At 37.9% G+C, this 23,791-nt stretch overlaps 2 protein-coding genes across 3 annotated transcripts in view; both read left to right on the top strand.

The window, feature by feature from the left end:
• zbtb8b (zinc finger and BTB domain containing 8B) overlaps nt 1-17,981 on the top strand; it is a 30,616-nt gene extending 12,635 nt beyond the window's left edge. The window contains exons 1-4 of one of the 2 annotated variants that reach the window (XM_048201353.1): nt 11,714-12,011; nt 13,548-14,599; nt 14,680-14,837; nt 17,325-17,981. In XM_048201353.1, coding sequence (XP_048057310.1) covers nt 13,576-14,599; nt 14,680-14,837; nt 17,325-17,639 — 1,497 coding nt within the window. In that variant the 5' untranslated portion in view covers nt 11,714-12,011; nt 13,548-13,575 and the 3' untranslated portion in view covers nt 17,640-17,981. Of the gene's footprint in view, nt 1-11,713; nt 12,012-13,547; nt 14,600-14,679; nt 14,838-17,324 lie in introns of those variants that run through there. The other variant, XM_048201354.1, reaches the window with a different exon arrangement.
• A 686-nt stretch (nt 17,982-18,667) lies between these two features.
• LOC125274857 (tissue alpha-L-fucosidase-like) lies at nt 18,668-21,963 on the top strand. The gene is made up of 8 exons (XM_048201352.1): nt 18,668-19,231; nt 19,327-19,461; nt 19,549-19,686; nt 19,848-19,953; nt 20,041-20,241; nt 20,371-20,561; nt 21,485-21,587; nt 21,696-21,963. Exons 1-8 carry the CDS (start codon nt 18,879-18,881, stop codon nt 21,825-21,827), a joined length of 1,359 nt encoding a protein of 452 aa, XP_048057309.1. The 5' UTR covers nt 18,668-18,878; the 3' UTR covers nt 21,828-21,963.
• The last annotated feature ends 1,828 nt before the right edge of the window (nt 21,964-23,791 follow it).

Below are 23,791 nucleotides of genomic sequence, written 5' to 3'. Positions count from 1 at the left end.
ATATTTGCGTCCACACCACCGAACGATAGTGGTCTGTTTATTCTACGTTCACATTACAGTTCTTGTTGCATTTACACAGAAGATGTCCTTAGTATGCCATTTCGAGTGAATAGCTAGTGTAATCGATCTAATCTAAGTCAATATAGTGGAATAAAAACAACACCTAGTCTTTTTCACTGCAACTTTAAAGGAAGCAAGACAATGTTGTTGAAACTAGTGCTGGATACCTGAGGTAATTTTATGTTACACTGTTTGCAATCTTGGCATAATGATCTCATCGTTAATACTTCTCATTATTAGCGAGGTCTCAATAATGTTTTCCATATATCCATTTTCCTTAAAGTATCCTTGAAGAGGGGGCTTGACTTATCAAACAGTGGTGGCTTTTTCTGGACCTCAGCAATTAAGTTCTCCGCAATGGCGTTTGCCATTTTAAATGTGCGAGCTCTTAAATTACAATGGATTCTGATTGGCTGTCAGTGTTTTATCGTTCAACAGCTGGAAAAAAATCGTTCTGAAAGTGATCCTAACGATATCATTTCCAGAGGTGTAAAGTATTTGAGTAAATGTAATTAGTTACTGTATTTAAGTATCTTTTTGGCTACTTTGTAGTTGTATAACTATATTACCAACTTTTACTCTCTACTTGACTACATTTTTGAGCAAGTAAATGTACATTTGTGATGAGTAATGCAATTACACATTACATCATACATGGCAGCTAACTTTTTCTGCAGCAGTTTGTTTCTGCCATAAAAGAAGCGATATTGCCATCTGGGAATTGAAGATACTATGTCTTGTGTGTTTTGCCTTTACTCACCCAAACTTGTCAACAAGACTACTTAAGGTGAATGTGAGTGCATTAGCAAGTAGTTGAATCGCAGGTGTTTGATTTGAGATCAGCACATCCAGTTCAAGTAGACTTTGACTTAGTTATTTTTACTTAACATTGTTTTATTTATCTGCTAAATTAACAAGAACTTTTTAAAGGATATTGATTTACTTATGGCCTTTCTGTGCACTTGAGCTTAACTAAGACTTCAGAGTTTGTAGACATTTAAAGGTGCCCTAGAATCAAAAATTGAATTTACCTCGGCATAGTTGAATAACAAGAGTTCAGTACATGGAAAAGACATACATTGAGTTTCAAACTCCATTGCTTCCTCCTTCTTATGTAAATCTCATTTGTTTAAAAGACATCCGAAAAACGAATCTCAACATAACACCGACTGTTACGTAACAGGGAGGGTGGGGAGTGCGCGATTTAAAGGGGCCACGCGCTGAATCGGTGCATACTTAATGATGCCCCAAAATAGGCAGTTAAAAAAACTAATTAAAAAAAAATCTATGGGGTATTTTGAGCTGAAACTTCACAGACACATTCAGGGGACACCTTAGACTTATGTTACATCTTGTAAAAACTGGTTCTAGGGCACCTTTAAGAGGTTGTTGTGTCAACCTTGATTTATTGCAATATTGAGGTCAGTTTTACTTTGATTTTAGAAAATAAACATGATTTCTCATCTTACAAATCAATTGTTTCTTAATTTCACTGGCATGTCTCTCAGGAATAGTGCATCTCTGAGCCTATTCAGCATGAGTAAAATACTTAAGTACTGTTAAAATCAGATACTTTAAGACTTTTACTCCAGTCGTATTGGAATTGGTTACTTGTAACTTTCATTTTAGATGTAAGGTATCAGTACTTTTACTCAAGTATGGTTTTCAGGTACTCTTTACACCTCTGATCATTTCTCTATATCATTATTGTTATAGCTGTGGTGTGGACAGTGCTATTCTTTTATATTTATAACAATTTCTTAGAACTATATCTTCATCGTTAACTTTATCGTTATCATTCTTGGTGTGAACGGGTCTTAAGGCTCGTCGCCTTCCATTTCCAATTGCGCTCGTTCCTGTTGCGTGTGCTTAATCTGGCAAGCCTCGTGAGTGTCGAGTCTGAGGAGGTGGGCGCGGGAGAAACAACTCTTTACAATATTTAGAATTTGGACTGCATTACCCATTTCAACCGCTAGCTGTCAATATTACATACTGCACCTTTAATGATGTTCACTTTATTATTTGTTGTTTTTACTATTGCTTCCATCACCCCCCCCCCCCCCATATATATGTATATATGTATATATATATATATATATATATATATATATAAATAATCAAAAAATCAGTTATACAAATATCAATTAAATAAATAAATTACAATAAATAATTTAAAAAATACAATAATATTATAATACAATAATATTAATAAAATAATATTAAATAATATTATTTATACAATAATAAATAAAATTATTGCACATTTGTCATACAACACATTTTATTTAATTTTATATATCTATTTTTATTTTTATTTATAGCTATAGTTATTTTTCTCCTGAAATCCGCTATAAGCCTCCTTTAAACTTCCTGACTTGCACAAGTTTATTCTTTCCACTTCCTAATATTGTTTCTTTGTAAGAAATTGACTAATTACATTTCAGATGCATAATAAATAGATTATTCTATAACTCTAATAAAAATATTTACCAGAAAACACTGCATTTGTATTTTTTAAAGCTTTGTTATATGGTACAAGTGTTATTTTAGTTATCTATTATTTATATTTATATTTTTTATATATTCAGTTTTCATTTTCAGTTTAGTTTGTTTTAGTAGGCCTAATTTTATACTATTTTTTTTAATATATATTTTTTAACATTTCAATATAGCTTTAATTTATTGTTTATTTCTTCAGTTTTATTTTTATTAATTCACTTAAACATATTTTTTTGTAGTTGCCATGCAAGACAACATTTTTAATTTCTGTTTTTTTAAGTTTATGTTTTTCATCTAATGTTTATAGTTTTATTTCAGCTGTATTTCAATTAATGATAATGATTTTTAAGAGGTTTAATTTCAGTTAACAATAATAACAATGGACAGTACACTAAGTGTGACAGATGTTATGTAACTATGCATGTATGTGCTGTAAAAAATGTAGCATTGGTCCCATCCAGTCAGCGAAAGGTCGCGTTACCATGATTTACACGTTCATGATGACAGAGCGACAGGCGGCGTCTACTGCTATCAAAAGGCCTACGATTTCAGGCAGCGAGTAAGGCTGCCTCCTCCCTCCGTCTCTTCCAGAGGAAGACAGCAACACTGTTTACCCACGCAGCCATGCCCGCCTCATCCGGCTCCCAAAAGATAAATAAGAAGGGCAAAAGCCAACAAGAGGAAGCAGAAAGGGCCCTTTGTGGCCAAGAGCGAGGTCTCTTTCAAGCTGTTTTCCCACAGCGCCGAGTCCCCGATAGAGGGCCTGACTGCGGTAACTCTCGCTGGTGCCGGGGCCCAGACAGGCCGGGTAGGCCTCACTAGGCCACAAGCAGCCATTGTCTGTCGCCACAGAAACCAGCGTCTTCATGTCAGACATGTTTTTCTGTTTGTTTTCTTTTTTTGTCTTTAATGTGGCCAGGGGAATGTTTCCTCCCCTTCTCCCCCCAACCCATCCACATTTCTATCCCTTTTTTCTTCTCCCTCCAAATGTTTTCTTCCTCCCTCTCTTTCTTGCTCCATCTCTCTTTATTCCTCCAAAAGATTGTCATTTGTAAAGCTCTTGAGCGGTAGGCAGGCCCTATCTTTGTCATGGTGTTGTGGCCTGCCTCTCTCATTTTTTTTTTTATCTTACTTTATGAGGTTTTGGCACAAGCTCATACTTTTTCTGACTTGAAAAAGGGGGGAAAAAACACTCAAGAACAACAAAACCTATCCCCAAAGAATTCTGTCGTTCCCACGCTAAGCCAATTTTCTCCTCAAGATTAAACAAGCTCCAACAACAGAAGGAAAAGGAGAAAGTGAAGAAAAGAGAGAAGATCTGGTTATGATTCGAGACTCTAAACTAAGAGAGGATGCCCCACAGACATCGAATGAGAAAAACAAATCTGTAAAAAAGAGAAGTGTTTCTATTTTTAAGAGTCTAAAGAATGTCACTGTGTGCCATGACTCAAAGGATTTGCAGCTCCATGGTAATCAGTTCATTCTGACTGAGATCGTCAACCACATCACACACACTACGGCATCTTTTATGAGCTGGGCAAGAGGAGGGGAAGAAACGAAAGTCAGAATAATTTATTTTGCGCTCGTAGCCAGTGCCACAGCATTGTTTTGGCAATGTTACTCTAAATTCTCTTTGGTATTTGCTTGCAACCACTGTTTATCTTAAAATGGATGTTTTATATACTGTAGCTGAAATATCTTCTTGGTTTTGTGTTTAAATTTTCAAGTAATTTACAACTCAAGAGGTGAATTCACTAAACTTTTGCCAAACTTTTGCGCACACAGTATCTCAGCGCAAAAATCTGCATCTTATTTACTTCACTTAACCTGTATCTAGGGTAAGTTTACACGACAACGATGTACTCAAAATGTAAAATTTTTTTCCTTCGCATTTTTCATGTACAGACGACACCATTGTTTTTGTCATTGATCATTGATCCACGAAAATGACTAAAAATGCTGTATTCTGCAGCCAGGCCAGTAGTTGGCGATGTCACTTTTAAAAAAACACTACGCGCCTATAGACTGATCATGTAATATGCATCCGCATGACGTCACCGTTTTCAATAATTTGCATTTTTGTCATTTGAAAGAAGACAATAACAGTATTGGTTTTAAAAACTTTGAAACCAGTTTTCAAAAGTTTGCGATTTTGCAACATTTTGGCAAATTGGTGGCTTATTCTTATGAATTTGTACGTTTTCTACAATCTGCTTACGCCCCACTGATGGTTAGGGTCAGCATTGAACCTTCATGCTTACTTCTTCTAAAAATAGTACGTGTTCATACAACTCACATTGCATGAATTTAACAGCTCGCGCTTCGGTTGCTCAACAACAACAAAGCTGGAGAATCTCACGCAGCCAAAATGCCGATTGTCAGCCTTACATTGTTCAAATCGGAGTTGGAAACTGATGGAGAGTCTCAGGAAAAAGTTACAACTTTTATAATGCAACTAGATGTTTCTGAATGGTTAGTGGATAAATTTATGTTGCTGTGGAGTTTATTCAGCTCATCAACTAGCATGTGCCGTCATATTAATCTTTTGTGCAAATCCACCGTTGAATTGACCCGCGTTTGTGAAACAGTCTGGCGTAAAATGATGGCATGGCAAAAACAATTTTCTTTTTACTCTTAATCTTCTCTAAAGCAGCCCAACATGGCCTCACCCCCTTTAGTGCATGTTCCCAGGGGCAGGGTTTATATAAATTTTAGTGATGTCACTAACCCGGGAAGAAGCTCTTTGTAGTCCCTACCAGCCGTTTGTTGTAGTCCTTAATCAGCAAATTCTGTAAAAGAAAATATCTCCCTTTGCATTGAACTTTGAGCGTCGTAACTTTTCAGATGTTGTTTATGCTCTAACAGCAACATTACACACTAACTAAAGTTAAAAAAGTGAAATCATAATCAAGGACCCCTTTAAAATCACCAAAACACCTAGACATTTAACTGGGATGTATTGTCCTAATACTTTGCATTGGAAAAGCTGTCATAGCATTCCAAAGAAAGCTAATTTTAGCTTTCCAAGAAGAAGAGGATTATACAGGTGTTGTTGAAAGGATGGGCTAAAGTTATATTACGCCTAACATAATCAGCTAGAGGTGCTAGCGCTAGTTGTTCGGTTTGGACTGATGAACAGCCAATCACAAACCAAACAAAAATAACTTTAGGTTACCATCTTTATCTGAGTATTGTTGATTGCTGTAACGGCTTATTTGGTAGCTTATTCAATATGTGCATGTCTTGTGCATATGTTCACTTTTTAATGTCAGAATAAACAGACAATTTCAAATTTCCTGTCAACTGAGAAAAACAATTTCGAAAGCTCATGTATGCACAGTTATTATCAGAGTTTTGATGTACATGTAAACTCATTAAATGGCTTTAGTCCGGCACTTAGTTTAGGATTAGCTCAGCATGTAGTTTGGTCTTAGTTTCAGTGTTTGGTGGGTGTTGGAGAGCTGTCAGTCTGTGGTCAGCCTGCATGATATTGAGGGCTGCAGGCCTCCGGCTCTGTCCACCACGCTGCTATGTTTGAACTTAATTACAGCCAGTCGGCCCTGTCATTACAGCCCAGAGCAGCCGAGCGACGGCCGGCCTGTAAGGTAGTGGCGGCAGAATCCCAAACAACAGCGTGCAGTCACACACTCTCTGCAAACACACATTGGGATGGACACAGACGTATCCAAACCACAAAGACACAAACAGAAACACAGATGCAAGCAAGACCATTGTCACGCACTCCACATTAACACAAACAAAATCCTTGCCTTGCAGCAGACATAGATTATCATGCATACATAAATCATAAAATAATAACTGTGTTCTCTGTCAAAGGTGTTTTATTGACAGAACTAGGGCATAGTTAATAGAACAGTTGACCCAGAAATGAAAATCATGTTATATATTTTTATATCGTTACTTTTTTATTGGAACCCAAAATAGGAAATTTTTGATGATTTTTATACACACACACACATACACAAGTCCTCACAAGGTCAAAATTTATGGTATTACTATACTAGCCCCCCCCCCCCCCCCCCCCCCAACACACATACACACACATATGCAGATATGTAGATTACTCACAAATTGCAGTCAGTTACTGATTTCAAATTACATGATGAAAATTGTAATTAGTAATGTAATCTATTACATTACACATTTTAGGTAATATAATCAGACTACTTTTTTGATTACTTTTGACTTAAAGGGATAGTTCACCCAAAAATGAAAATTTGATGTTTATCTGCTTACCCCCAGCGCATCCAAGATGTAGGTGACTTTGTTTCTTCAGTAGAACACAAATGATGATTTTTAACCCTAACCGTTGCCGTCTGTCAGTCTTCTAATGCGAGTGAATGGTAACACAATCTATGAGAGTAAAAAAACATGCACAGACAAATCCAAATTAAACCCTGCGGCTCGTGACGACACATTGATGTCCTAAGACACGAAACCATCGGTTTGTGCGAGAAACCGAAAAAATTATATAAATACTGTTCGGTTTCTCGCACAAACCGATGGTTCGTGTCTTAGGACATCAATGTGTCGTCACGAGCCGCAGGGTTTAATTTGGATTTGTCTGTGCATGTTTTTTTTACTCTTATAGATGGAATTCCCATTGCCATGCATTATACGACTGACAGACGGCAACGGTTGGAGTTAAAAATCATCATTTGTGTTCTACTGAAGAAACAAAGTCACCTACATCTTGGATGCCCTGGGGGTAAGCAGATAAACATCAAATTTTCATTTTTGGGTGAACTATTTACTGGGGCTTCATAAGCTTCCAAAAAACATATAAACATGGTAGAATTTTTTTTAGAATGAAAAATATAAAAGAGAGAAATGATTAATTGGGGAATCGAAAAATAAGTAAATTATGAATAAATTTTTAATGCCATCATGTAAATAATAACAATAATCAATAAAAAGTTACTGTAATCTGATTATGAACATTTTAAAACATAATATAATCTAATTACAAGTACTTAATTTTTGGAATCTTACATATAATCATTTACTATATATATATATATATATATATATATATATATATATATATATAATAGAAATAGAATAAATATACATGATGACAGAGTTGTTTTTTTGGTTTTGTGTGAACTGTTCCTTTAATAAGTTGAAGGCAATGAGTGCTGCAGACAGCAAAGCTCTTCTTGTGGCTGGAAGCATGTGGTTGTTGCAACAGCAATTATTATTCTCCTTTGCCTCAAATAAATGATAATAAAAAGGCTGACATGTTTATTTCTGGCAGTCGTTGGCCTGGGAGAGAAAAAGAAGATGCGCGGGGCACAATGAGACATCGTTTCTGAATGACACAAGGACATTAAGTGGTAATTACAGAGAGACGAGATTTCCTTTCTGACCACAGAAGAGAGTGGTGTCTTCAGACTGCATTGGGGCGCCGGTCCTATTAAGGCCCCCCAAATTGGTATCATATCACCGAGACCCCCAACTACACCCCCCATCTGATGTCTAGATTCTCCAGACCCTTTGTGGTGTATTATGACCGTTCCACCTCAAACAAACACACCCACCTACCGCCCACAACACGCATGCACACAAAAGAGACTCTGTGTCAGATCTTGTGATCAGGGGTCTGCGCTGGTGCCACAAAACAAATTCCTGACATTCTGTGATAATTCAAACATTTCACGCCGCAGTTTTTGCACCCATGAGAGGCAGAGCTTGGGAATGGAAAATGCCACCATGTCATGGCAATCTCTCCCTATTGTCTTGCTCTTTAATCAGTGCTCTTCTGTGGCTCTAAATATCTCAGTGGTGTGCATCTATGCCTGGGAAAAAGCAGCTCTTTGCCCTGCTCGGGCCCTGAAACCATTTCACCGCACTGTCTGTCTCCTCGCATATGATGACAGGAAAATTTTCACTTCAATGTTAATGTGTAGGAGCACCTTAGGAGATCTAAGAATGGCAAAAAACAAAAGTCCATCATATTTATGACACATCCAAAAGTGGTGAATCAAAAGCACTTATTTTGGTTCTTTTGGGGGAGCACTCCATCTTGAGGCAGGAGCATCAGCATTTGATTTAGGGTAGTTTTAAGTTAAGGGACTCTGGTTTGTATATATGAATTATGAGGATGAGTTTTAAGCCTAGCAGCATACACTGATTATCATACATACATATAATATAATAAATGTGTTTCATTGACAGAACTGAGGCGTGGTTAATGGAATAGTTGACCCTAAAACGAAAATTATGTCATTATTATATTTTATAGTAATGTATATTATTATATTGTTCCAAACCCATATGCTATTATTTTTTTTAATGGAACCCAAAAAAAGAAATTTTAAGAATTTTTGTTGTCATACAAACAGTAGTTCATCATAATCACTGACCAGGAGATGTCATTCCAAAAATGACTGTATATACTGTATGTATGTATGTATATATATATATATATATATATATATATATGACACACACACACACACACTGCCCAGCCAAGTTTTGTTGTTTAAAATGATAAAATAATAGATGTAACAGACATAGGCTATAGTAAGAGCTGTGCATGTAAACCTCACTCACCTGAACTCACTCCCATCCGGGTCACGGCACCAATGTAACCCCTCCTGTTCGAACCGCCCACTCTAAGTGGGACTCAACCCAGGTCCGTCCGCATGGAAGTCTGGGTTTGAGTCCCACTTAGAGCGGCGGTTCGAACAGGAGAGTTTACACTGGTGCCGTGACCCGGATGGGAGTGAGGTTTAGGGGGGTGAGTGTAACAGACGTAGGCTAGTAAGAGCTGTGCGTGTAAACCTCACTCCCCTGACCTCAAGAGGCGCTCTAGCGACTGACGCTAGAGACTGCGGTCTTTAGCCTCCTTGTCAGAGCACTGGACTCCCATGTGGACGGACCAGGGTTCGAATCCCGCTTAGAGCGGGCGGATCGAACAGGAGGGGTTACTTAGGCAAATGCTTAAGAGTCTATTATTGCAGTGATTATTATGTTTCTAGCATGGTGTTTGGTAACAGTTCTTCTAAACATAATTGATGGAGTGTGTAGCTTTTAATTTCTTAAACAACCATGTAGGAAGCCATCATGGCCAGGATGACAATGTCAAGATTCACCAGGGTCAAACTGTGAAAGAATGGCTGGGAGGGAGCATAAAGAATCATTTTCACACATGAATTGGCACCAGACCTTAAATTCATTGAAAGTCTTTGGGGTGTGCTTGAGTAGACTTTACAGAGTGCTCACCTCTTGCATTGTCAATACAAGATCTTGACCAAAAAATGATGAACCTCTTGATGTTGTGATGTAATTTCAATCAAGAGGTGTATCAATTTTTGTATTCTAATATATTTTAAAATGTAATTTATGTTTGTGATTGCACAGCAGATTTTTAAGCAGCCTTATTTATGAAACAACATGCTATTGCACTGCACTGTCTCCTCGCATATGATGTCAAGAAAATATTAAGTTGGATCCTTCAGTCTTAATGTAGGAGCAACCTAGGATATCTGAAAAAATGGCAAAAACAAAAATCCCTCGCCATATTTATGAAAAATCCAAAAGCGGCGAATCAAATGCACTAATTTTTGGCTCTTTTAGAGGAGCACTCCATTAAAAAAACAAAAAAACAGGAGCATCAGCATTTGATTTAGGGTATAGTTTCAAGTTTACAGGATTCGGGGACAGCACTCTGGCTTGTATATAAGGATTATAAGGATGAATAGAGTTTTATGAGGTGCTATAAATTTCATTTTAAAAAGAGGGTGTATGGCGGCTCATGTCCACTCGCCTACCCTGTGGTTTAGAGGGGCCACCATGAAGCCTTTGTGTTCTGTGGGTTTACCATGGGAAAATTCTGCAAACAAATAACTCACCCGGTGACCCATCAGTGTTAAAAATCACTTTTGAGCGCTGTGGATTGTGATGCATGGGTGCGGTGCGGCCTGCAGGAACTGCATGTTTGTTTTATCTCGGCCCAAATGTTAAAAAACAGCTATTTTCAGGCTAAAGCGAGCAAATAAACACACATTCCATTGCAGACAATGGGGGTAGGCACATGGTCTGACATGAGCTGGCAGTACGGGCATGTTAGGATTTGGGCATTGTGAAGACATCAGTCCTCACTCAGAGCAGGATCTATTTCAGAGCACATGTCAGTTTGTCATCTTGTCTCACAATGGTGGTCGACCACTATGCTGAAAAATAAACTACTTCTCATGAATGTGCTGTTCATCACCCTGTCGTCTGTGTAACAGTGCTGTAAATGTGCACTTGTTGATACTCTTGGCAGTATCAACTGTTTCAGGGATTTTGCTCCCTCATCTGGTGATAGTGGTAATTGCATTTTCTTCATTGCCGTTTTTTCCTAGTATCCACCTTAAGGATTAGTTCACTTTCAAATGAAAATTTCCTGATAATTTACTCACCCCCATGTCATCCAAGATGTTCATGTCTTTCTTTCTTCAGTCGAAAAGAAATTAAGGTTTTTGATGAAAACATTCCAGGATTTTTCTCCATATAGTGGACTTCAATGGAGCCCAAATGGTTGAAGGTTAACATTACAGTTTCAGTGCAGCTTCAAAGCGAGGAATAAGGGTCTTATCTAGAGAAACCATCGCTCATTTTCTAAAAAAATAAAAATTGTATAAGTTTTAACAATAAATGCTCATCTTGAACTAGCTCTCTTCTTCTCTATTAGAATTCCGGCAGTGTAGAAACTGTGTAAAAAATCCTGGAATGTTTTCATCAAAAACCTTAATTTCTTTTCGACTGAAGAAAGAAAGACATGAACATCTTGGATGACATGGGGGTGAGTAAATTATCAGGAAATTTTTATTTGAAAGTGAACTAATCCTTTATGAGGTGGCTCAGCCATTTGTAAATGGAATGGTATATTTAGTGGTCGAAGCACTAAAATGATTTACAGGAAATAAATAAAAAAATAAGCCTGGTGACAAATAGCCTAATTTCTGAGAGGACATTTCCTTAAAATTAAATTTAAATTAATTTTAAATTAAATATGGTCTCTCTATTTCAATATTTTTTAATCAAGTAATGATTCGTCATGACAAAAGTAAAAAAAAAAAAAAAATCAGCATTAGGGTTTGAGAGGGCGGGGTGGGACCCTAACCATAGCCTACTTGGGAACATAGGAATGACTCCATAACAGAGCTTCAAACTCTTTCAGTTCGTCAGTCCTCTCCGCGTTGGCTCTGTAGTGCTTAGAAGATTGTACTTCGGTTGTACACTCTAAATCAGAGTGTATTTTGAGTATAAATAAGTGGCTGCCGCTGACACCCAAAGTAGTGCACTATATAGGGGACAGGGAGCGATTTCGGGGTCGGACACTATGGCAGCGACAGGAAGTATAACGTAGAAATCAGGAAGCAGTCAACAGGGAGACATTTTTAAAAGACCATCATGAACAACAACCAACCATACACTTGAATGTAAGTATAAACAAATTAAGGTTACTGTTGTCGAAAATCAGTTTTTAGCATCAGAGATAGTAGTCATGTTTTTTCATACACTGTTGTTCCGTGTGCACTGGATCGGATTGCTTCCCATAATTTGATACTTAACTTCATTGCTGTAAAACATAACATATGCTATGCATTTCTTTTATTCGTGAATTATAACCACTGATGTGTGGCGCGAGCTCGATGTGGTCAGCTGTTGATATGATTGTGACAGTGATTCGATAGTCTGTAGTCCACCTTAAATGTTTATATGGCGAATTGTGCATTTAACTGTGAATATGCTGCCTGTATACAGTAATAATTACACCATTTTTTTCACCTTTTCATATGTTATATTATGTTTGTGCTTTTCGAATGGGTCTTTACTATTTTTAATTGGGCTTATTTTGTATTTTAGGCTAAACACATATATTATGCGCTTTTTGCAAATGTAATCGTTGCAAGGGAAATTGTTTAGTTGATGATTATTATTATTGTTTATTTATTAATTGATATTAGGGTTTACTTTCACTCAACTATTTAAGATGTGTGACAAAAATTCACCTTATTCTGTTTGTTTGTGAAGCTTATAAGACGCTTTTAAAGGGTTAACGTTAGTTCACTCAAAAATTAAATTTCTGTCATTAATTACTCACCATCATGTCTTTCCACATCCATAAGACCTTTGTTCATCTTTGGAACGCACATTAAGCTATTTTTTTTTTTTTGATGAAATCCAAGTTTGTTTGTTTTTTATCCCCATAGAAAGCAACGTAATTACCTTCATTCAAGTCCAGAAAGGTATTAAAGACATCGTTAAAATAGTCAACGTGACTACAGTGGTTAAACCTTAATGTTATGAAGTGAAGAGAATACTTTTTGTGCGCAAAAACAAAACAAAAATAACGATTGTATTCAACAATTTCTTCTCTACCCTGTCAGATTCGTGCACAGTGAACGCAGTTCAGCGCTTGTGTGTCTGTTTACGTCTGAACACCAGCTCAGTATTGGCTGGCTCCTGCATCAGCATCACACGCATGCGTCGTGCTGCTCACGTGATCAGGCGTTGGCCAATACTGAGTCGGCATTTTGACATGAACCTAAAAAGCACTGAAACGAAAATAGCGTAGGAGAATGACAGGAGAGAGACGAATTTGTTGAACAAAGTCATTATTTTTGTTTTGTTTTTGCGCACAAAAACTATTCTCGTCGCTTTATAACATTATAGGATTAAACCACTGTAGTCACGTTGACTATTTTAAAAATGTTTTCACTACTTTTCTGGACCTTGAATATGGTAATTTTGTTGCTTTCTAATGAGGATAAAAACACTTGGATTTCATCAAATATATCTTAATTTGCGTTCACAAGATGAACGAAGGTCTTACAGGTTTGGAATGACATGAGGGTGAGTAATTAATGACAGAAATTTTTGAGTGAACTAACCATATAAGAGTTTGAGAATATGGAATTATTTAATCTTTCTCATGATCATCGATTCATTGATTTATTTTTTAACCCTACCAGAGAAATATATGGCTTTCCTACGGTGAATATGGAGGTTCCTTCCTATCTGTCCAGGCTCTTGTCGGAGCTGAATGAACAGCGTAAGAGGGACTTCTTCTGTGACTGCAGCATCATAGTAGAAGGACGTGTTTTCAAAGCACATCGTAACATTCTCTTCGCCAGCAGTGGCTATTTTCGGGCTTTGCTGGTGCATTACCTAAAAGACAATGGCCAGCGACACAGCACGGCCTCTCTGGACATCGTCACAGCCGAGGCGTTCTCCTTCATCCTGGACTTTTTGTATTCGGGTCACCTGGACCTGCGCAGTGACAATGTCATTGAAATAATGTCGGCTGCGAGCTACCTGCAGATGACCGATGTGGTGAACTTCTGTAAGGGCTACATTAAATCATCCCTGGAGATCTGTAACAGGGAGAGGGAGAGACACAAGGACAGGGATTGCTTGGATCATAGTGCAACCCCAGTTTCAGTCACTAGTGCCCCTGTGGCATCCACTTCCGAAGCCGACCAAAGGACCTGTCAGGTCACCGAAGCCCTCAGCCCTGATGATGCCCCAACGGCTGCTATCTGCACACCAGCAGCCACCAGTAGTAAAGACTCAGAGAGTGAAAACTCTCAAGGAGCATTTCCCAACCATCGTCCCATGAATGCTCCAATGAAGATAAGTCCAGGCCCAGATTTAGTCAACTCATCCACCCCAGGTCTGCTTCTGGGGTTGGTGAACCCCAAAATAGAGTATGACCCTGATGAAGAAGGCGAATCTTCACGGGAATCCAAAGAAACGACTCTTTATCAAGGTCCAAATCACGACGGGGAAAGAACAGTTAACACTAGCCCGGCTCCAAGCACTGAACACTCCTCCGTATCGTTTGTTAACTGTCCAATGAAGCAGTTTCCAGACGTGCTGTACAGAGGGGGGATGAACCCTAACCGGGATGAACACTATTCCCAGAGTTTGGGGTATGTTGGATTTGGCCGTGGTGATGATGTACTTGGTCCTCCTGTCCCCTGTGGGATGGAGATTCAGAATGACTGGTATGGGGATGATCCAGGTGAGAGAGGCTGGATAAAATAGCTACAGTAAAACAATCATTTTTGAATTGTGCTGTAATTTATATGCGTGTTTACACAGGGAGACTGCACAAATGTCCGTTCTGCCCATATACGGCCAAACAGAAGGGCATTTTGAAAAGACACATCCGCTGCCACACAGGAGAAAGGCCGTATCCTTGTGAGGTGTGCGGCAAACGTTTCACGCGACAAGAACATCTTCGCACTCATGCGATTTCTGTAAGTCTTCGTAAGCCCTTAGGATGTGTAGCTATAGAGCTGCCAAAGATTGTTTTTGAGATAAATATGTTTGATAGAATTAAAAGTATTGCACAGTGTAAGTATTGCACAGTGTATTGCACATTTACCAAATTTGCAATAAATTTGTTTCATTTTGTTCTAAAGACTGGCTAGAGGAAGAACATGAGCAGGTGTCAATGTTAAAGGGTTAGTTCATGCAAAAATTCTGTCATTAATTACTCACCCTCATGTCGTTCCACACCCGTAAGACCTTTGTTCATCTTCGGAACACAAATTAAGATATTTTTGATGAAATCGGAGATATAATACTGAGCCAGCATTCTGATGTAGAATGAGGAAGTGCTGAACATAAACAGTGTATGAGAATGACACAGAAGAGAGGATATTGTTGAATAAAGTTGATATTTTCGCTTTGTTTTTGCGCACAAAAAAGTATTTTCGTCACTTCATAACATTAAAGTTGAACCACTGCAGTTAAGTCTACTTTATTAACGATGTCTTTAATACCTTTCTGGACTTTCTTGAAAGTGGTGGTTAAATTGCTGTCTATTGAGGAGTAAGAAAGCTCTCGGATTTCATCAAAAAGATCTTAATTTGTATTCTGAAGATGAACGAAGGTCTTACGGGTGTGGAACAACATGAGGGTGAGAATTTTAATTTTTGGGTAAATACACATAGTAATCCTGTTGGTGGACTCTCATTTATTAATTAATTACAGGGTGTAATTATTTTTCATGACAAGATTATATAAAAATAAATGGATTATTAAAAAATGACATCTGTCTGGTAGAATTTAATTAATCAAAGCTTAATCATGAAAGATTCCCTATATTAATGAGTTCACTGCTGTTGGCTAGTGATACAGATATGTTTTTTGAATTTCTTCCTTAAAATGAAAAATAAATCATAAAAATGTAACCATAAAAATATATTAAAAATAAGTGCATTAAAAAGTAAGTTCACCCAAAAATTTGTCTTTTTTTTTTTTTACTCACCCTCATGTCGTTCCACACCCACAAGACCTTCGTTCATCTTCAGAACACAAATTAAGATCTTTTTGATGAAGTCTATTGGTGCGTTCACACCAGACGCGAATGAAGCATAGCGCGAGTGATTTACATGTTAAGTCAATGCAAAGATGCAAATAGACATCCTGCGACATGAAGCGATTCTTGCGAATGATGCGGCGCGAATTGAGCGTTTCGGGCGTTTGATGCGCGGAATGCGTGATTCGCGCGAAACGCGCAAGTTGAAAAATCTGAACTTTGGCGCCGCGTTAACCAATCAGGAGCTTGCTCTAATAGTGACGTGACATAGCGAGCTGAGGCAGAAATCCGAAACAACATGGAGGACAAAATCATCGTCGCTGTACATCTTCATACTTTTATAGAAACAGGAATAAAAAGGATCTTGCTTGAAAGAAAGTGAGTGAGGAGGTCTTTACTCAATTTGATCTATATAAATATACATATTGAGACTATTTTCGCTGTAATTTACAACTATTTCCCCACTGACAAGTTGTGTTTATTCAGAGGAAGTGTGCAGAAAGAAGTGGAAGAGTCTGGGAGACATAAAGGAGCGGGAGAGCCCCTCTCATGACGCGAATTCGCGTCTGTTGTGAAGTGAATTTCACGCACGAATGAAGCGAGTAAACTCAAAACGTTCAAGCGTCCAACTACGCGCGAATAGCACGATTTATTCGCGCAAGTCGCGTCTGGTGTGAACCCACCATGAGAGCTCTCTTTCCCTCTATAGAGATCCAACACAACTACCAATTTCAAGCAAGGTCTAGAAAGGTAGGAATGACATCATTAAAGTACTCCATGTGACTCCAGTGGTTTAACCTCAATTTTTTTATGAAGCGACACGAGTGCTTTGTTTGTGCAAAAAAAAAAAACAACAACATATTTTACCACTTATAAAAACATTGATCTGCAAAGTGCATTCGCAAGAGCTTCACGACACATGCGTGTTGTGTTCAGACTCGTGCATCGACTCAACGCACATGCACGAGTGTTCACGAGAGCATCACGACACATGCGTTTTGTGTTCGTGCGAGAGCTGACATTGTTGCGTTAATGCTTTGGATAATATTGATTTGTAAGTAAAGCGGTAAATTGTGTTGCTTCATAAAATTGAGGTTAAACCACTGGAGTCACATGGAGTACTTTAATGATGTCATTCCTACCTTTCTGGACCTTGGAGCTCTCAGATTTCATCAAAAATATCTTAATTTGTGTTCCGAAGGTCTTACTGATGTGGAACAACATGAGGGTGAGTATTTAATGACAGAATTTTCATTTTTGGGTGAACTAACCCTTTAAAACAAATGCATTAAAAATACAGCCAAATTGCAGCCAGTTCAAAATTGAGGCTAAAAAATAATGAGGTGGATTGTGATAAATTATTTTAATCAACTGATTAAATTGATTTATGTATCTGTTTAAATGTATATTTTTCTTTTAGGTCCATCGCTCCACCTGGCCCATTGTTTGTAAAGGCTGTCGTCGAGTGTTCTCAGGCATTGTGTCCCAGGGAATGAAGAGATTTGGACTTTGCGATGGCTGCACCTTTGTTACTACAACTAATGAGGATCCCTCCTCCATGAACCTCAGCATCCAGTCTGAAGCTATGGAGAGGGGTGCTAGAGACTCCGATTGGCCCATGTTTATCGTGGAAGGGGATGAAGCGGAGGCGAGTGCTAGTACTGCTGGACAGGATGATAAGCAGAATGTTGCAAAGCAGCTTGGGGAGAATGGCATGGTAGACTCGTTACCATAGTTGCACTTGTTTACCAAATAAATAAAAAAGGACATGCATAAGAGGCTGAGGCAGGGTGTGACCAACGCTCTACTGGTGACAAACTACCGGTTTAGTCACTTTCTTTAATATATTTTTGTGGGTTAGAAAAGACGGTTAATTATTTGGTGGAATTAAAAGATTAATTTGATTAGAAACATTACACAGCTGGGAAAGCTTTGAAACATTATGTTTGGGTTTAGTACAAATCTACAGTAGCTAATATGGATTATGAACATATTTTGCTGTATGACAATGAGGGCACAACGGATTTGAATGTGTTGTGGCAGTTGTGTGAATAAATATTTTTATGCTTTAAAGTGACCTGCCTTAAACACTTTTCAGGGACTGTTTCAGTGGTCTTGTCAATTTACTTGTTTGATTAATTAACATTGAGTATTGTTTGTTCCAGGAGTAAAATGCTTCGTCGTCATGAATTGTGGTTACAGTCTTGGTTATTTAGGCTATGTATTTGTGTTATTGTTTAGCCTAAACATACCTTTCTTATTGCCAAGAAGTTATGAAAGTAAAAATGTTTTTTTCCCTTTATTTTCAAAAAAAAAAAAAAAAAAAAAAAAAAAAATATATATATATATATATATATATATATATATATATATATATATATATATATATATATATATATATATATAATATATATATATATTATATTTTATATATATATATATATATATTTTTTTTTTTTTTTTTTTTTTTAAATATATTTAATATATATATATATATATATATATATTTAATATATATATATAAAATATATTAAAAATGTTAAGATAAGAAAAACCTTTACAGCTTTCATTTATAAACTGGCATTTCTCCTTTTATAAAAGAAAACGTTTACAGTGCATTAACCAGTACCGACGGGAACAGAAACCATATTCTTTTCACCAGTGTAGTCCGATTCCCGAGCAAATGACTCTTATGAGTCGGTTCATTTTAGTGAATCAAAAACAAAGAAGAATCGTAAACAACTGTTAATTGCGGTCCCAGTCCCCATCCGATTCCCTATAGTGGCGAGTTGTTTTGCAGGTAAGTCATGGGTTGTTGTCACATGTGTAATGTCATATGATTAAACCAGGAAGCAAATACAAACTGGTTGCTCGGGTTTTTGGAGATGCATTGTCTAGTCACAAGGTATCATAAACCGGCAGAAATTCACTATTACTGATCACAGTGCCCGAGCTCGCGTTACTTGATATCATCATGCAAGTGACTCCGAGTCAGATATCGCTGCTTCTTTGTTTACTGTCATGCGCATCAACAAACGGGGCTCGATATACACCAGATTGGGCCAGTCTGGACTCCAGACCTCTGCCTGAGTGGTACGACGAGGTGAAGTTCGGGATCTTCGTTCATTGGGGGGTGTTTTCAGTGCCCGCGTTCGGCAGCGAGTGGTTCTGGTGGTACTGGAAGGGCGCACATGAGTCTGATTATGTCCAGTTCATGACTAAAAACTACCCCCCTGGATTCAGCTATACGGACTTCGCACCTGATTTCCACGCGCAGTTTTTTGATCCTGATGAGTGGGCTGATATCTTTGAAGCTTCCGGAGCAAAGTAGGCTACGTACTTGTTTACGATATGCGTTAGCAATGAGCCTTTCTGTGTCTGTATACTAAATATATATGTAATTTTTTTTAAATTCTTTTCAGATATGTGGTTCTCACATCGAAACACCACGAAGGCTTCACAAATTGGGGGTCGCCAAATTCCTGGAATTGGAATTCTGTTGATAATGGACCTCACAGGGACCTTGTTGGAGATTTGGGCAAGGCAATAAGAAAGAGGTATTGTGTGAATAATTGCAACAAAGGCTATATCTTAGTAAGGTTTTGAGTACTTTTTCTCAATTTTATCCATCCATTTTGTATTAGGTCTCTGCATTATGGACTCTACAACTCCCTGTATGAATGGTTCAATCCCATCTACCTGAGTGACAAGCAAGCTGGTTTCAAGACCCAGGAGTATGTTGCTAAAAAAGCTTTGCCAGAACTCACCAATCTGGTCAACAGGTAAATTTGCAGCATCAGTCATGTGATGGTACGGGCTGGAGAACAAAGAACAATTGTTTATGACATAAGGCTGACTGTTCAGTTGTATTTGTCTGTGTAAAGATCAACCTTTACAGCCTACATTGTGTATATGATTTTAGTTGATGTTTTTAACATCTCAGGTACAAGCCAGACTTGATTTGGTCAGATGGGGACTGGGAAGCACCTGACACTTATTGGAACTCTACAGAATTCCTCGCCTGGCTCTACAACGACAGTCCAGTCAAAGTGAGATCATCTTGTCATGTAATTTTTATTTGAATATGTCAAATTGTAATTCCGATCATAATGACTGCATTATTGCGCTCCTTACAGGATGTGGTGGTGACCAATGACAGATGGGGGGCGGGCTGTTACTGCAAACATGGAGGTTATTACAACTGTGCGGACAAGTTCACTCCCGGACAGCTGCCTAATCACAAGTGGGAGAAATGCCAGTCAGTGGACACATTATCATGGGGGTATCGCCGAAATATGAAGCTAAGCGAACTGATGGATCTACCAAGAATCATAAAGGTGTGATGTGTTGCAGTGTAAATAATGTATTGTATATGAATGAAACATATGGACACAAAAGTATATGAAAGTTCATGTGGTGTCTAATGAGTCAAGTAAGTTTTAACCTCTCATATGTTGTGACCACAGGACCTGGTCTACACCGTGGCCTTAGGGGGGAATTACCTGTTGAATGTGGGACCCACAGCAGACGGCGTGATCGCACCTGTCTTTGAGGAACGTCTCAGAGGAATTGGAGCCTGGCTGAAGATCAACGGTGAAGCCATCTATGCAACTAAACCTTGGAGAGTTCAAGCGGAGAATGCTACTTCTCTTGTCTGGTATGTTGAGGTTTTTTAACTTCCTCTTATCTTTCTATGCCTTACTGTTCCTTTTGAAAAACTTTTCAGAAGCTCCAGCTCTGAGCTGCTGTGTACTTATTCTCACTTAATATTCATGAGATAAGCTGATAGCTAGGGTTTATATTGTATGCCCTTTGCTCCTCAGTTTTCATCATTCCAACGCTCCAGATGGAAGGCTGTAGATGTCAAATATTTTTAGGGCAAAAGTTTGTCTTGTTCACATGTTGATATGTCAGTAAACTGGTCATATGATTGTCATAAATAATTTGAATTCTTGGTCTATTTATAGACAGCCTGGATTTCTGTGATTGAGTCAACTCTAGTCTCCTCATGTCGTTCCACACCCATAAGACCTTCGTTCATCTTTGGAACACAAATTAAGATATTTTTGATGGAATCCGAGAGCTTGTCTGACAGCAATTTAACCACCACTTTCAAGGTCCAGAAAGGTACTAAAGACATCATTAAAATAGTCCACGTGACTGCAGTGCTTCAAACTTAATGTTATGAAGTGATGAGAATATTTTTTGTGTGCAAAAACAAAAATGACTTTATTCAACAGTATCTTCTTTTCCATGTCATGGAATCGTACTCTGCTTACGTTCAGTGCTTCATAACATTAAGTTTGAACCACTGCAGTCATGTCGACTTTTTTAACGATTTCTTTAGTACCTTTCTGGACTGTGAAAGTGGAGGTTAAATTGCTGTCTATGGATGAGTCATATACCTCTCAGATTTCATCAAAAATATCTTAATTTGTGTTCCGAAGATGAACGAAGGTCTTATGGGTTTGGAACATCATGAGGTTGAATAATTAATGACAGAAATTTCATTTTTGGATGAACTAACCCTTTAATTAGCACACTCAATAATTTGTTTTATTTTTTTTCCTGTAATTCCAGGTATACTTCAAAAAACACCAGCACTGTTTATGCGATCATCACTGCCAATCCCATGCAAAACTTCTTTAAGCTTTCGATGCCCAAAACCTCCAACAGCACAGTGGTAAATGTTTATGAATTCATCATGTTTAAGGAATAAAATGTTATTTTTTTGTAAATTAAATAAAATTACTTTTATGATATCATTGAAGTATATTTCCTCTCTATTCAGGTGACTTTGTTGGGGAACCCTGAGCCTTTGAAATGGACTCCTCTACAATCAACAGGACTGACTGTGCAGCTGCCTGAACTGCCTTCCTCACCCGCTCAAGCCTGGACCCTCAAGCTGGACGGGGTGGCATAAAGCCTTTAAAACTTTTTTAAAAAGATTTTAATGACATTTGTTTTAAGAAAGTTTTGTATAAATCAAGTTTTTATTGTTATCCAGATGATTTGAATATGATTGCTCAATAAAAACGTTTGATTGAAAGACACCAAAACCAAATGTCATTTTCAGATTGTTAATTTCCGGCTTCTCATAATCTGAGATAACATTGCATATTAGATACCTTGGAACCTAGGGCTAAAATGGAAACATAATTTCAACTGATGCTAGTTTCATTTTATTATTTGCCTAATCAAACTGATAAGACTTCCAAATTGTTAAAAAAAAAAAAAAAAAGTGAAGAAAAAAAATCATTCTTTGTAATAGAAAAAGTAGTCTCAGACGTCACGCCCACGGACCGTTGGCTGAACATCTGATGCATAAATATGGCACACTTAAAGGGTTAGTTCACCCAAAAATGAAAATTCTGTCATTATTTACTCACCCTCATATCGTTCAACACCTGTCAGACCTTCGTTCATCTCATCTTTAGAACACAAATTTAAGAGATTTTTCATAAAATCCGATGGCTCAGTGAGGCCTCCATTAATAGCAAGATAATTAACACTTTCAATGCCCAGAAAAGGTACTAAAGATGTATTTAAAACAGTTCATGTGATTACAGTGGTTCAACCTTAATGTTATGAAGTGACGAGAATACTTTTTGTGCGCCAAAAAAACAAGTAATGACTTCATTCAACAATATCTAGTGATGGACGATTTCAAAACACTGCTTCCTGAAACTTCGAAGCTTTACGAATCTTTTGTTTTGAATCAATGGTTTGGAGCATGTATCAAACCAATGTCACTTTAAGACTAGTCATTTCACTCGGCGGCCATCTTTGGAACGCCTCTCGGGCATCCTGGGCATCATGCCCTATCTCTTTGAATGGGGAAACATCAAATTCTCCAAAACTGTTCACCAACCTTACGATTACATTTCATATTTGAAATCACCAATGAAATCTGACAACAGCTGTCTCATAAATGTTTTATCCAAACGCTCGAATCATGACAAAAAAACTATTTTTTAGGCTGGATCAAGCTAATGCGCAGACCTAAATGCGCGTCTCTTCTGCCATGTTTCAGAGGCGCGCGTCTGACTGTTTCTATAGAAACCGGTGCTTCTAACGGCTGCTGCAGTGACGCGATGACTTTACCAGTCAGCGATTGGCTCTTATTTAGAAGGCGGGACTTATTCCGCCATATTGCGCGTTACACTTTCTCCCATTCAAAACAATAGGAGTGACACGTCTTGTGTTATTCTATAGTCTTTAGGTGTGTCCCAATTCGCGTACTTATGCACTATTCTATGACGTTTTTAAGTATAAATAGTGCGAGTAGTGCATTCACACTGTAGGTTCCAAAAAGAAAAAGTACACTTTAAATACCCGGATGATGCACTAAATTAACGGAAAAAACGAAGTGTGGAATGTTGGACACTTCGTGCACTCAACTGTCGCAGCTTTAATTACGTAGCGGAGGGGAAGGGAGGATCAGACTCCGTTGTTAAATGTCAAAATAACCTTATAAAATTCACGCACTACATGGATGAGTGCATAGTGCACATGTACATAGTGTATAAGTGCATAGTGTATAGTGCGTCATTTGGGACGCAACTTTTGATCGAACTGTCAAAAGTCACGTGATTTCAGTAAACGAGGCTTCGTTGCATCATAAATGTTTCAAAATTTCAATGGTTTGCCACTGGGCGGCGTGACTTTGGCAGTTTAATACACGCTCTGAACCACTGATTCGAAACAAAAGATACGTTAAGCTTCGAAGCATGTTTTGAAATCACTAGATATTGTTGAATAAAGTCGTTATTTTGTTTTTTTGCTGCACAAAAAGTATTCTTACTTCATAACATTAAGGTTGAACCACTGTAGTCACATGATCTGTTTTAAATACGTCTTTAGTAGCTTTCTGGGCATTCAAAGTGT

The sequence above is a fragment of the Megalobrama amblycephala genome, linkage group LG9 (genome assembly GCF_018812025.1).
Source record: "Megalobrama amblycephala isolate DHTTF-2021 linkage group LG9, ASM1881202v1, whole genome shotgun sequence".
NCBI lineage: Eukaryota > Metazoa > Chordata > Actinopteri > Cypriniformes > Xenocyprididae > Megalobrama > Megalobrama amblycephala.
This window is presented reverse-complemented; position numbering and strand designations above follow the sequence as displayed.

Bases quoted from the DNA above. Each gene is read 5' to 3' on its own strand.
- LOC125274857 (XM_048201352.1), top strand. From the start codon at position 18,879: ATGCAAGTGACTCCGAGTCAGATATCGCTGCTTCTTTGTTTACTGTCA. The intron at 19,954-20,040 runs GTGAGATCATCT...CGCTCCTTACAG, and splicing joins ACAACGACAGTCCAGTCAAA to GATGTGGTGGTGACCAATGA. The intron at 20,242-20,370 runs GTGTGATGTGTT...TTGTGACCACAG, and splicing joins ATCTACCAAGAATCATAAAG to GACCTGGTCTACACCGTGGC.